The 11662-nt window shown below is 41.0% G+C and overlaps 2 protein-coding genes across 4 annotated transcripts; one reads left to right on the top strand and one right to left on the bottom strand.

Moving 5' to 3' along the window:
* Positions 1–2745: 2745 nt before the first annotated feature.
* LOC110720975 (polyadenylate-binding protein RBP45-like) lies at positions 2746–7992 on the top strand. Of its 3 annotated transcripts, XM_021900083.1 has the most exons (7): positions 2755–3259; positions 4499–4967; positions 6479–6534; positions 6609–6739; positions 6830–6926; positions 7028–7183; positions 7638–7992. In XM_021900083.1, exons 1-7 carry the CDS (start codon positions 2900–2902, stop codon positions 7638–7640), a joined length of 1272 nt encoding a protein of 423 aa, XP_021755775.1. In that variant the 5' UTR covers positions 2755–2899; the 3' UTR covers positions 7641–7992. The 3 variants fall into 3 exon arrangements, 2 of the variants coding, with proteins under 2 accessions (XP_021755776.1, XP_021755775.1); XR_002511379.1 differs by lacking the exons at positions 6830–6926; positions 7028–7183; positions 7638–7992 and adding an exon at positions 5242–5323 and having other exon boundaries at positions 2746–3259; positions 6609–6683; XM_021900084.1 differs by lacking the exons at positions 6830–6926; positions 7028–7183; positions 7638–7992 and having other exon boundaries at positions 2751–3259; positions 6609–6743.
* A 1092-nt stretch (positions 7993–9084) lies between these two features.
* LOC110720974 (pentatricopeptide repeat-containing protein At5g56310-like) lies at positions 9085–11652 on the bottom strand. The gene has a single exon (XM_021900081.1). The coding sequence runs from the start codon at positions 11570–11572 to the stop codon at positions 9986–9988; it is 1587 nt and encodes a 528-aa protein (XP_021755773.1). The 5' UTR covers positions 11573–11652; the 3' UTR covers positions 9085–9985.
* Positions 11653–11662: the final 10 nt, after the last annotated feature.

Here is an 11662-nt window from a genome sequence, read left to right as displayed (position 1 = left end):
CAAGACTGTTGCATGAGAGAGGCCCGCAACATGGCCGCCGCAGTCTTGGATGCTGTTATTTTACTCATGGCGTCAGCTGCAAAAAAATAAACAGCAAAGTTAGTAAAAATCCCAAGTAAACAAGGCGTGAAAAAACAGAGTATTTGTCAGGCCGGCTACCTCTAGAGCACCGACTGCTGAGGCCACAGGCGGCCAAAAAGTACTCGTCATAGAGCCACTTGAAGCTCGGGACGCAGTTTAGGGGTACTTGCTCTCGTACCCCTGAAGTAGAGTTCACCCTAGTCTCTACTTTGAAGAGTCCTTTGTCTAGGATCTCTTTTTTAGCCTTTGGGGGAACAGGCGGCATGCTGCGGCCGCCTGCGAGAAGAGGCGGATCCCTATTCCACTTGTTAAAGCGTTTGTTCAGCTCCGTGTCTGAACCCTCGATGATAAGGAAGGTGTTCCGCCAATCCTTCCATTTGTTCGCCTTACCTCTCGTCATGAGGTAGCCCCTATGGCTTGTTAATTGATACCAGCCGGTACCTCCCGACTTAGGGGTCCGGCTGAGATAGTTCATGTGGGCGAAAGCCTCAAAGCTTGGCTCCACCCCGTACATTTCGCACCCGGCCACATAGCCGAGTACGTTTACCCAAGAGTTGGGGGCTAACTGCCATAACCCCAAATCATACCCATCTAAAATCCGCTGAACAGCCGGATGTAATGGGAAGCGCAGTCCAGCTTTGATGGCCGCCACATAGCAGCCAAAGCAGCCGTCATCATAGCTGGTACCAGCCGGCCAGACGACAGTGTCTTCTGGATCCGGCACGAACAGTAAAAATCCGGGGCCCATTCTGTGGTTAGCTATAAAGCTCTCCACTTTGTCTTGCATGGCTGCGATCCGGCCCCGGGGTACTGTGCAGTAGTAGGGGGTGTTTTCCTCTCTGTAAGAGGCGGACGGCTCCGCCCAATTGCCCCCCTTCTCAACTGCATGAGAAAGCCTCGCCTCTTGTAGGCGGCTGTTTCTTTCTTCTGAGCCTGGAGAAGCGTGGCCAGAAGAGCTGGACTCGGACTCGTCCTCTGACGAGTCCGAAGAGGACGACTCCTCCCCTCTCCCAGAGGGGCCCGCCTCCTCTCCCTTAGAAGGAGCAGGAGGAAAATTAGACATATCAACGGTGAAATGGGAAGGGACCACCTTGACCCCTCCCTCAGAACTGTCGGCTTGGCAGCCGCCTCGTTTCACTTCTACATCTGGCGCCTGGTCAGATGTTTCACTAATGAGAACCCTTTGGGAGGAGCCGTCCGAGTTTGAGATCATAGCAGTCTTTTTTGTTCTGGCCATCACGTTCTGCATAGACACAGATACAGTCGGACTTTGTATAAAGGGCAAAGATGGGTCCAGAAAAGGGCAGGCGACACTCCTAGTCCTAGATTCAGCCGTCCCCGGTGACCGGCTGATCACTAACTTAGGTCGTGTCGTGTGCTTCCGTGGTGCCATTTCAAAAAATAAAAAGAAAAATTAAGAGTAAGAGAACTGACAGTTACCTGAACGAGTGACGGTTGATGAAGTTCTGAAAATCCTGTGCAGTCGGCTTGTCAGAACAGGCGGTAGGCAGAAAAGGTCCGAAATGTCAGAGCAAGTTCAGGGGTCCGAATGTTCTCGCAAAGTTCTCAAATGTGAAAATGACCGAAGTCAGCACTTCCTTATATAGGCAAAGTGAGAAGGCGAAGGGTCGCTTCCAAATTCAAAATTTGGGCGGGAAAATCTCTCGGCCATTTGCAAGGTGACACCTGTAGCAGGCCGTCGCCTGTCACCGTGCGGCACCTGTCACAGGTGACACGTGACCAGTCACGTGCCACCTGTGAGGGGCAAATGATTAGGGGATTTTTATCCACCAATCACCGTCTGACAAGTGGACTAACCAGGTTCCGCCACGTGTCCTTCACGTAGGCCAATAGGAGCCTGCCACGTGTCAATCACAGATACGTCCTCTACGGACCAATTGAGACACGCCACGTGTCCACCCATGCCAAATGGGAAAACCGGCCAACAAGGCCCAATCCTGTTTAGAGGCCCGGTCAGCCTTAGGTTTACCCTAAACCTAGAGAGTGGCACGCTTCTCAAGACTATAAATACTTAATTAATCCTCATTAAAGGAGATTGAGCAATTAATGACTCTCACCTAGAGAAGTCTAAACACATTGATCACTCCTCCCCTAGAGGAACCAGATCTTCCCCCTTTAATTTCCGCACTTATTACTCCTTAATCAAGTACTAACTTGACCGTTGGAGGCGGAGCTCCCAGGAGTCTCCGTTATTTTGCAGGTATAGGCGTCCGGTTCCAGTCTCGGTGTTGTAACTCTCCCGCAGGACATCAGAAAACCCCGAAACAGGAGGGAAAACAAATTTTCACCAAAAATTCAACCAATTTGAATATTTGGTGAAAATTTGGGGGGAAAATCAAGTCCCTCATAAAAGGATCGGATTTCCCCACTAAAAATACAAGTGGGTGGGCCTACTTTCTCTCTCCTATCCCTTTAATTAAGTTCCTTAACTTTCTCTAATCTTTGTCCCTCAAGTTTTGCTTCGTAAACTGCAAACATCTCCAAAATTGCACATAAATATTAACGGAGGTAGCAGATAAAAACCTCTTTATTACTAGGTTATTTACGTATTTATTAATTCATTTATTCATTCACCCACAGAAAACAAGAAATTGTATTCACTCCACAATCAAGGAGTTTCATATCACATCACAACACAAAAAAGCGATAATAAATACACCGCCTCATCTCCAAAAACCCCCCTCTTTCTCTCTCTAACCTGTTCTGGGATTACCCAAATCCCTACCCCCCTTTCGTGCACCCATTTTCTCTCTCCTCTCCTCTAGGGTTTCCCTCCCTTCCTCAAACCCTAGCTACCATGATGCAGCAACCATCTTCCGGCGTCGTACCTCCGTCGATGCAACAACCACCGGTCGATCCCAACCAGCAGCATCCGCCGGCGCAGTACGGTCAGCCGCAACAACCGTGGATGATGATGGCGCCGCCTCCTCCTCAGCCGCAACAACCACCTTATGCGCCGCAGATGTGGCCTCCTCAGACTCCGCAACAGCCTGGTTTGGCTCCTCCTCAGCCTCAAGCTCAGCCTTATCCTTTGGCTGCTGCTGCTGCTGCTCCTGCTCCGACGAGTCCTGATGAGATTCGATCGCTTTGGATCGGTGATTTGCAGTATTGGATGGATGAGAATTATATCTTCTCGTGTTTCGCTGCTTCTGGAGAGGTATACCTAATGTTTCCCTATTTTTTTTTTTCGTTTTTTCTGCGGATTATTTCTGTGTTTGTAGATGTTAGTGATTTATGTTCTTAAAATTATGTTCAAATAAGTTTTTTCTTTGCAGCTTTTTTGATTGTATGGAAATTTGTTTGGATAATTTGGATAATGAATGAGGTTTATGGATTGGAAGTTAATATTGATTGTGATTTAGGGTTTTGTTGTGCAAATATGATTTCAGATTCTTTTTGGATTTGTGGTGAATTATGTTTGTATGAATGAGTTGGACAATTATTAATTGAAGGTAATGTTAAAAGATTACAAGTTGATGTTAGGGTGAGTGATGTGGTTTTAGTGGCAGTGGAGAATTACAGTGTGCTCGTTGGATATGTTGTGAAAGATTATCGGTTTGTGAGAAGTATAGGTTGTTTCAAGTATGGCAGTTTGATGACAAGTTTATGGTGGTGGTTTGTCCTTTTCAATAGTGTTTGTATAGTTTTTTTTTTTTTTTTTTTTTTTTTTTTTTTTTTTTTTTTGTTGTATTAGCAATGGTTATCAAGCATGTTTTAACGTGGATTTAAATAAATTTTTAAATTAACACCGTATAAAAGTTTGAAAGCCTAGTGACACACTTATTTTTAATCAACAACTCATGTTCAAGTAATTTATGGATCAAAGTTGATTGATGCTTTGGGTTAGATACAAACCTTTGTGTCTTAATAGATTACACCTAGCTGAGTGATATTGCAATGCTAAACATTGGTTGATTGGGGTAATCTGTCACACACTCACTCCGGCTTTTTGAGTGACAAACTTGTGGGCAATCAGGATGCTATATGGTTGATGATCTTCAGGCAATGCTTTTCTGTAGATAGGAGTGCCTTGTAAATGATTTAAGGCTTAATTGTTGTTAGGTTGTTATGGTTTAATATACAATGGTAATGTGTTGTTTCTATATAGAAGCCATGATGAACCCGGAAAAAAGTTTTGGATATGGGCTACTGCTTAATGATGCTTGTGTATAAGTTATTTGGAGTAAGACTTGTTTGATGTAACTGTGCTGAGATTGTTTAGAATCGAGTGAAGGTTTCTTCTTCCTGCCTGAGCTGATGAGAAATGCCTACTATTTTTAGTTGTGCTTTATTTTAATGTTATATTTTTAACCCTCTTATATCTTGTTTGAACGTGGTTTATTTCCTCATTAAAAAGGTGATTTACTTTTTTTCTTTCAATTTTTTTGTTCTGCAGGTTGTATCTGTCAAGGTAATTCGCAATAAGCAAACCAATCTCTCAGAAGGTTATGGTTTTGTAGAATTTGTTAACCGTGCCGCAGCTGAAAGGACATTAGCTACATACAACGGGACAGTAATGCCACAAACCGAACAAGCTTTCAGACTGAATTGGGCCAGTCTTGGTGCTGGTCAGAGGAAGCAAGATGACTCGGCTGACTATACAGTTTTTGTTGGAGATCTAGCAGCCGAAGTTTCAGATGTTATGCTTCAGGATGCATTTCGTGTTCATTATTCTTCTGTTAAGGGAGCAAAGGTTATCACTGATCATATTACTGGGCGTTCTAAAGGGTACGGGTTTGTGAGGTTTGCGGATGAAGGTGAACAACAGCGTGCCATGACTGAAATGAATGGAGTTGTTCTATCAACTAGGCCCATGAGAACTGGACCAGCTGCCAATAAAAAACCAGTTGGAGTTCAGCAGAAAGGTATGTCTGTTGTTGGGCTTGTGTGATGTTGCCATGCTCTTGTTTAGATGTTGGAATTGTTTGAAGCTGTAATGATTAGTTAATGTTGATGCTTTTCTGCTTTGTTCTACCCTGTTGTAAAGTTAATTTGTTAGCTTGTAGATGGATTCCTTTACGAACCCTTCGATACTTTTACGAGTCCTTTCATTCTAGTTTACCTATATAACTTGGGCAAGATAATTCTATGAAAAACCTGCGGAAAACGCTTATAAAAACTCATGTTGTCTCAAAGCAGGACACCAAGAGGCTCTCGTATTAGGGGCCTGGAACTGACTTCAGCTGAAATGATTCCACTTTAGTGCGTGGCCTCATTTTAGGTCAGTCATTTTTAATGCCAGAAATTCAATATTTTTCTTTCAGTTCTTGTGGCATTTGTTATGCTACATTCGCAAGTTAGTTTTTCAGTTACTTTTTCTTAAAGCACATTTACTCTTTTAGTGAGGTTCAAAAGTTCTTGTTTCTTACAATCCCTTTGTTTACTTCTTGTAGATTTAGAAGAATACTTGATCCTTATACTAGTCTCGTCTTAAGCTTTCCATTTTTCTCGTCACGTATGGTTGCATTTTTTTTATATATATATATTTTAAATACCTCTCTCTTTATTTTTTGGGGATGAACTGTTTATTTTCAAAGTGTTGCTTTCCTTTTAATCTCAGTTATTTCGCTTTTGTTATCTTCTCTCTGTCAAAATTGAATTCTTTGGCAGTTGAGGGCCTTGAGGCAAGTTGCTACCTACCTTTCAGGATATCCAAAGGGCTTGTTCTTGGACCTATTATATATACTTTTTTAAATGAAATTTACTCTGCTTTACCCGTTGATGAAGGAAAATACATTGGATGAATATAGATGCACGGGTTATGTTATCTTGTCATTGAATTTTTATCACAGTATTGTTTGATTGGAATAAGTTTGTTATTCTTATATTTGACTAAAATGAAAGGGGTTGGGTTGGAACCATCAGTACATCAAGAACCTGTCCCCAATTACTTCATTTAAGTTTGTTCACTACCTATAGTAGTGTTTGTGTATCCTTAATGTATATTGGTCAATCCTTTGAGTTATGTAGTTTTTGGCTTGATATATTTATGTTCCTTTCTGCTGAATTTGTCATGTCCCAACAGTGCGCACTCTCTCTTCTGTGGGTGTTTGGGGGGGGGGGGGTGGGGGTGGGTGGGGTGGGGTTAGTTGGTGCTGGGAAGGATGGGGCGCTCTTAGCTATGTCAGTGTTGGATCCTTTTAGTCATGAAAAGCCTATACATGTTATCAGAGTTGGTTGCAAATTGCTGGAAGTAGGCCATGATGTTGTCTCATTGTCTCTGCCATTTTTTTATGATGTGCTTTCTCTTTTCACCTACGTTATTAATATGTTATTATGTGAACAATATATTGTTAATTTTAGCTGATTAGAGCCTAGATTGAATTTCAGTTTATATCTGTTTTGTTACATTTTTTTTTCTGTTTGCCGCTTGCAGCTTCTTATCAGACTACTCAGGGAAATCCAGGCGAAAATGATCCAAATAACACAACTGTGGGTAGTCTGTTGTTTAATGCAGTTGTAGTTATTCTCCATTGCATTCTAATCTGCTTCCTTGTTGCCTGCAGATTTTTGTTGGCGGTCTGGATCCCAATGTTACAGATGACCAGCTAAGACAAGTGTTTAGCCCTTATGGTGAGTTGGTTCATGTGAAAATTCCTGTGGGCAAGGGCTGTGGTTTTGTGCAGTTTGGTAGCAGGTGAGCAATGTGCTTTTGTTTATCTTCTGCATTATATCATGATTTTACTGCTTATAGGCTGATCATTTTTTTTGACTAAATTTGTTATAGAGCTGCTGCTGAGCAAGCATTGGCAGCATTGAATGGAGCTCAGATTGGATCTCAGAGTGTTAGACTTTCATGGGGTCGTAGTCCATCAGCTAAACAGGTCTGCTTGTTTTTCCTGTTGTTGAAACAATCTAAAGCAATTTGTGTTGCGTGTTTGATTTGCCTTATTCACTAGCTTATCTTGTGTTCTGATTCTTTCAGGTACAACCTGGTCAGGCTCAGTGGAATGGAGCATATGGATATGGATATCCTCAAGGGGGCTATGATGCTTATGGATATGCAGCAGCAGCTCCTCAGGACCCTAACATGTATTATGCAAATTATGCAGGATATGGGAATTACCAGCAAACACAGCAGGTGAATATGCCTTCTCTCTTTCTCGCTCTTCTAAGTAATGATCTGATGTGTCATACTGAATCTTGATGATGTTCTGCGAGCTTTGCTATTGGTTTGTGGCTCTGTTAATCTGAAATAACAACCTTTTATGTCCATTTTGCTGTGTTAAAATCTTGGGTTGTATAGCTTTAAATAGTTTGGTTAGTATTTAAATGGTTTATCTTGAATACATGGATAGTTTATTCTCCCCATATAATTTAATCATTTAATCATATTATTAAAATAAGTCCCCACTCCGACTAGTTGAATTTATCCTTGTATTGTGGAGGACATCATGCTAAGACTTGTTCTGCATTCCATGTCCATGACCAATTTCTCGTCAGTGACTCAGTGTTATCATTGTTATCGTGATTGAATAATTTATCTATATGTGCTTTGAACAATGTCATCATAGTGTCGTGCCTATGCTTTGCAGTGATTTATTGATATGCTGGCTGTGAAGTCCCGGGAGATGGTGATGGACGTTCTACTTCACTGAGAGATTTGGTAGATGAATTTTCCTGGGATCACATATGTATTTTATTAGCCCTCTTTCCCTTCCTAGGAGTCTCCCTCCCCTCCCTTCCCCCTCTTTTTTTTCTTTTTTCTTGGTACCCTGAGAACAAACCTTCCTCCATGTTGGTGGATGTGAATTTCCGACTCTAGTGTTCTTCTGGATCGGTGAGGGTTAGTTACAACCCCCATCCTGTGACCCCCCATCTTCTGGATATTTAAACTATTTTGCTTATTCTGAATGGCTGATGCATGCACAACATGATGCTTTTAAACTATTTTCTCTAACACCTCCAGTTTAATCTGCTAACTCTAGTCCTGGATGAATAAAATTTAGTTTTGGGAAGGGTTTTTGTTTAACATCAACTCATGCCTTTAAAGAATGCAAATGATATTTAACAGCTCCAACTATTTTCTTGGGATTTCAATAGATTGTGATGTTAGTGTGAGTGTTTTTTTTTTTTTTTTTTTTAAGTGGAAAAATTACTAATAAGGTACCAAAAGTTCATATAAATAAAACAAATATTGCTACTTGAACTTAATTTTATATACGTAGTATCTAGAATTAAATGAGGCATCCTAAAGATGCAACTGTTAAGCGCTTTAGCCCTACTTGGTCTCGGCAAGCTGAATGCTCAAGCTCACGTGCTGGTTGTTACTTGTTAGCCAGAAGATTTGCTGTTGTAAGAAACTTTTGAGTTATGATCATTCGCCACCAATGAATGTACTAGGTAACTATGTGTTATGCCGTGAGCCTAGAAATATATGACTAACAACTATATATGCCGTTTGTTTTGGGGCTAAGATTGAATTTCTTGTTACAAGGAAGCAAAAAAAAGCTTGGTATGACAGCATTAGAACAACCTATAAGCTCTAGGGTTGGTATGACAGCAATAGAACAACCCATAAGCTCTAGGGTTGACAAAATTAGGTTTGTGAGAATCACCTATACAGTATTCTGTCTCTCTGGTAATACTAATTATCGAGCTTTTCCCTTGATTATTTGTTCTAAATTTCCTTACTTGTAATTGCTAGAATACAGAAGTTGGAAAGAAATCCAACTTTAAGCTTAGCTTTTACTCTCTGAAATCTATTTTGAGCTGTACTTGTTGCGTACCCTTTAAGGATTGAGTCAGGTTGAAAGAGGGATGAAAAAGGGTTACCTTTATGAGGCCTTTTTATCCTAATATCCTCTATCTTTCATATTCTCATTCTGATTTTTGAATTTCTTTCTCTTCACTCAAATTATAAACCCTAAAAAGAAATTTTCCCTTTAATTATATGTTAGTAAAATCATAGAAAAATTTATATTATGATAGTATACATTATAAAGAATCCAACAAAAAATAACATTTGTTTTTATTTTTTATATTATTAAATTAATTAAGTCAAAACCATTATGTAACTAGTGAAAAAGTCAAAGTGTAACGCTTATTAAAATACAAAGCGAGTATAAACTAAAAAAATTTAAATCCTCAAATTCTCTCATCTTCCTAGTTTGTTTTTTCAACCCACAATTCAAGCCCATTTTCTCTCTCCTCTCTCCCTCTTTTTCTGTTGTCAATCGTATATATGAGTTATAACGCTTTTTAGGTGTAACCACACTGTGCGGCAAGCTAACACACACCAAAACACTGACGGGGTAACCCCTAATCAACCAAGTAATCCCTGATCGAGTAACCTGACCACACAGGTGTGACCATATAAAAATTCGTGTATGAGTTAATGTGACATTTAGAATTAATCGAAGATGTCCTTCCACTTCCAGCGGAAGTTTTTATTTTTATTTTTTTTACAAGCAAAGAATGGCTTTAGTGTGTCTATGTATGGCTGTCCTAGTTTCTCAGGATGCCTCCCTTCTTCAGCATTCAAGAGCTAATCCTTGCATTTTCTCCTTATATCAAACCATGTCCTCTGCATCGTTATGCTCTTTAAGTTCTGAGACTTCTGACTGGAAACCTTAACCTCAAGGACTCTCTGAGTGGCATTAAGCTCATGGAATTACAGTATCCCTTCGAGAAGCAGTTGCACCCTCAAGGTTTTATGTTATATCATAATAAGAACACTGCAAGTACTTCTTAGATGGATTAATTCATCCAACCTTCGGATATTGTGAAGCTCACCAGGCCAAACTGGTATTTCCATCAGATTTGAAGCATGCAAATCATCAGATTGCCCCCAAATGCAATACAGACATTAAACTGATCGATATCGAGTCTCCAATGTGTTGCTTCAGCACTTTCACACAACAATTATCAGCCCACAATTAAATTATTCCAATAACAATGGTTCCTCTACATTTTGCTCGTGACTTTCCAATGTACATTGCTGGTGTATCTCCCAAAGAATGTCATGAATCGCTTTAGCCTCGGGATGTGAGAATGCTCCTGCAGCGAAACTATGAATGCAACTGTTTAGCTCAATAGAGCTTTCACCAGGCAACTTCTTTACACCAGAGCTTCTCATTGTTTTCCTCACCAACCTAGCTTCACTCCAATTTCCAATTGATGCATATGTATTGGAAAGAAGAGCATAGTTTCCACTATTATCAGGTTCCAAAGTAGCAAGGTGCTGCAAAGCTTTTGCAGCAAGGGACGAATCTCTATGCATCTTAGCAGCAGCTAGAAGCGATCCCCATATAGCAGCATTAGCATTGAAGGGCATCCTCCTGACTAGATCCTCTGCCTCCTCGAGGCATCCAGCTCGGCCTAACAAATCCACCATACAGCCATAGTGTTGAATCTTGGGTGTGATCCCATACTTGGAGCTCATAGATTTGAAGTACGAATTCCCCAATTCAACGAAACCAACGTGTGTACAAGCAGACAAGACTCCAATGAAAGTGATCTCATTCGGCCTACATCCCACTCTTTCCATGCGAGAAAACATCTCCAACGCTTTCCTTCCATGCCCATGAAAGGCTAACCCCACTATCATTGTAGTCCAAGACACTACGCTCTTGTGCTGCATACTGTCAAAAACTTGCAAAGCCTTTTCTATATTTCCTGATTTTACATACATATCAACAAGAGCATTATATAGAGGGACTGTTCTACGCAATCCACGCTTCTGAAGGAAGTCATGTATCCACTCCCCTAACTCAAGTGCCCCTGAATCAGCACAAGCAGAAAGAGCAGCCAGTAGAGCAACCTCATCAAGCTCTACACCCTCAACTCGCATCCTCCGAAAGATCTCAATCGCCTCTTCAGGTTGGTTCACATGAACATAACCCGCCATCAGCGTAGTCCACGAGATCACATCCCTGTCAGTCATACGTTCAAACAGTGCCCGCCCACTACACATATCACCAACACCAACATACCCAGCAGACATCGCATTCCACAGTGCAACATCATTTGAGCTAGACATTCTATCAAACACCTTACGTGCATCCTCCAAACATCCACAAGATGAATACATCTGAACAATGGCAATCACAACATGAATATTCAACTCAAACCCAGATTTTATACTCTGCCCATGAATCATTTTCCCTGCATTGCCATCACAAACCCGGCTCGCCGCCTTAAGAACAAATGGAAAGGAGTACGAATCAGGGACAAGACCGAAAACCCGAATTATGTTGAAGAGAAAGATGGCTTCTGGAGCAGAAGAATGATGGGAAGACAAAGATTTGATCATGGTATTGTAAAGATAAATACAAGGTTGAGAACTTTGGTTGAAAACAGAGTACCCATAATGTGAAAGATTGAATCTTGAGCAGGATTCAATGAATTTGGAAAGGAGGAAGTTGTCATGGTGAAGTCCAGTAGAAAGAAGGAATCCATGAATTTGGTGAATGTGTTTTGGTGAAGAGCAGAGTTTGAGCTTGGAGATTAGGCTCCCAATTGCAAGCATTTAAATTGCAAATAATATGAAGATTTTCTATATCATACTCTTGCATCATATATTTATGGGTTTCATGCTATTCATAGGTGTACGGTGATC

The sequence above is a fragment of the Chenopodium quinoa genome, unplaced genomic scaffold (genome assembly GCF_001683475.1).
Source record: "Chenopodium quinoa cultivar QQ74 unplaced genomic scaffold, ASM168347v1, whole genome shotgun sequence".
Classification (NCBI taxonomy): domain Eukaryota; kingdom Viridiplantae; phylum Streptophyta; class Magnoliopsida; order Caryophyllales; family Amaranthaceae; genus Chenopodium; species Chenopodium quinoa.
Note: the sequence above shows the minus strand (reverse complement) of the source record. Positions and strands in the feature narration are given on the sequence as shown.

Bases quoted from the DNA above. Each gene is read 5' to 3' on its own strand.
- LOC110720975 (XM_021900083.1), top strand. From the start codon at position 2,900: ATGATGCAGCAACCATCTTCCGGCGTCGTACCTCCGTCGATGCAACAA. The intron at 4,968-6,478 runs GTATGTCTGTTG...TGCCGCTTGCAG, and splicing joins AGTTGGAGTTCAGCAGAAAG to CTTCTTATCAGACTACTCAG. The intron at 6,535-6,608 runs GTGGGTAGTCTG...TGTTGCCTGCAG, and splicing joins ATGATCCAAATAACACAACT to ATTTTTGTTGGCGGTCTGGA.
- LOC110720974 (XM_021900081.1), bottom strand. From the start codon at position 11,572: ATGCTTGCAATTGGGAGCCTAATCTCCAAGCTCAAACTCTGCTCTTCA.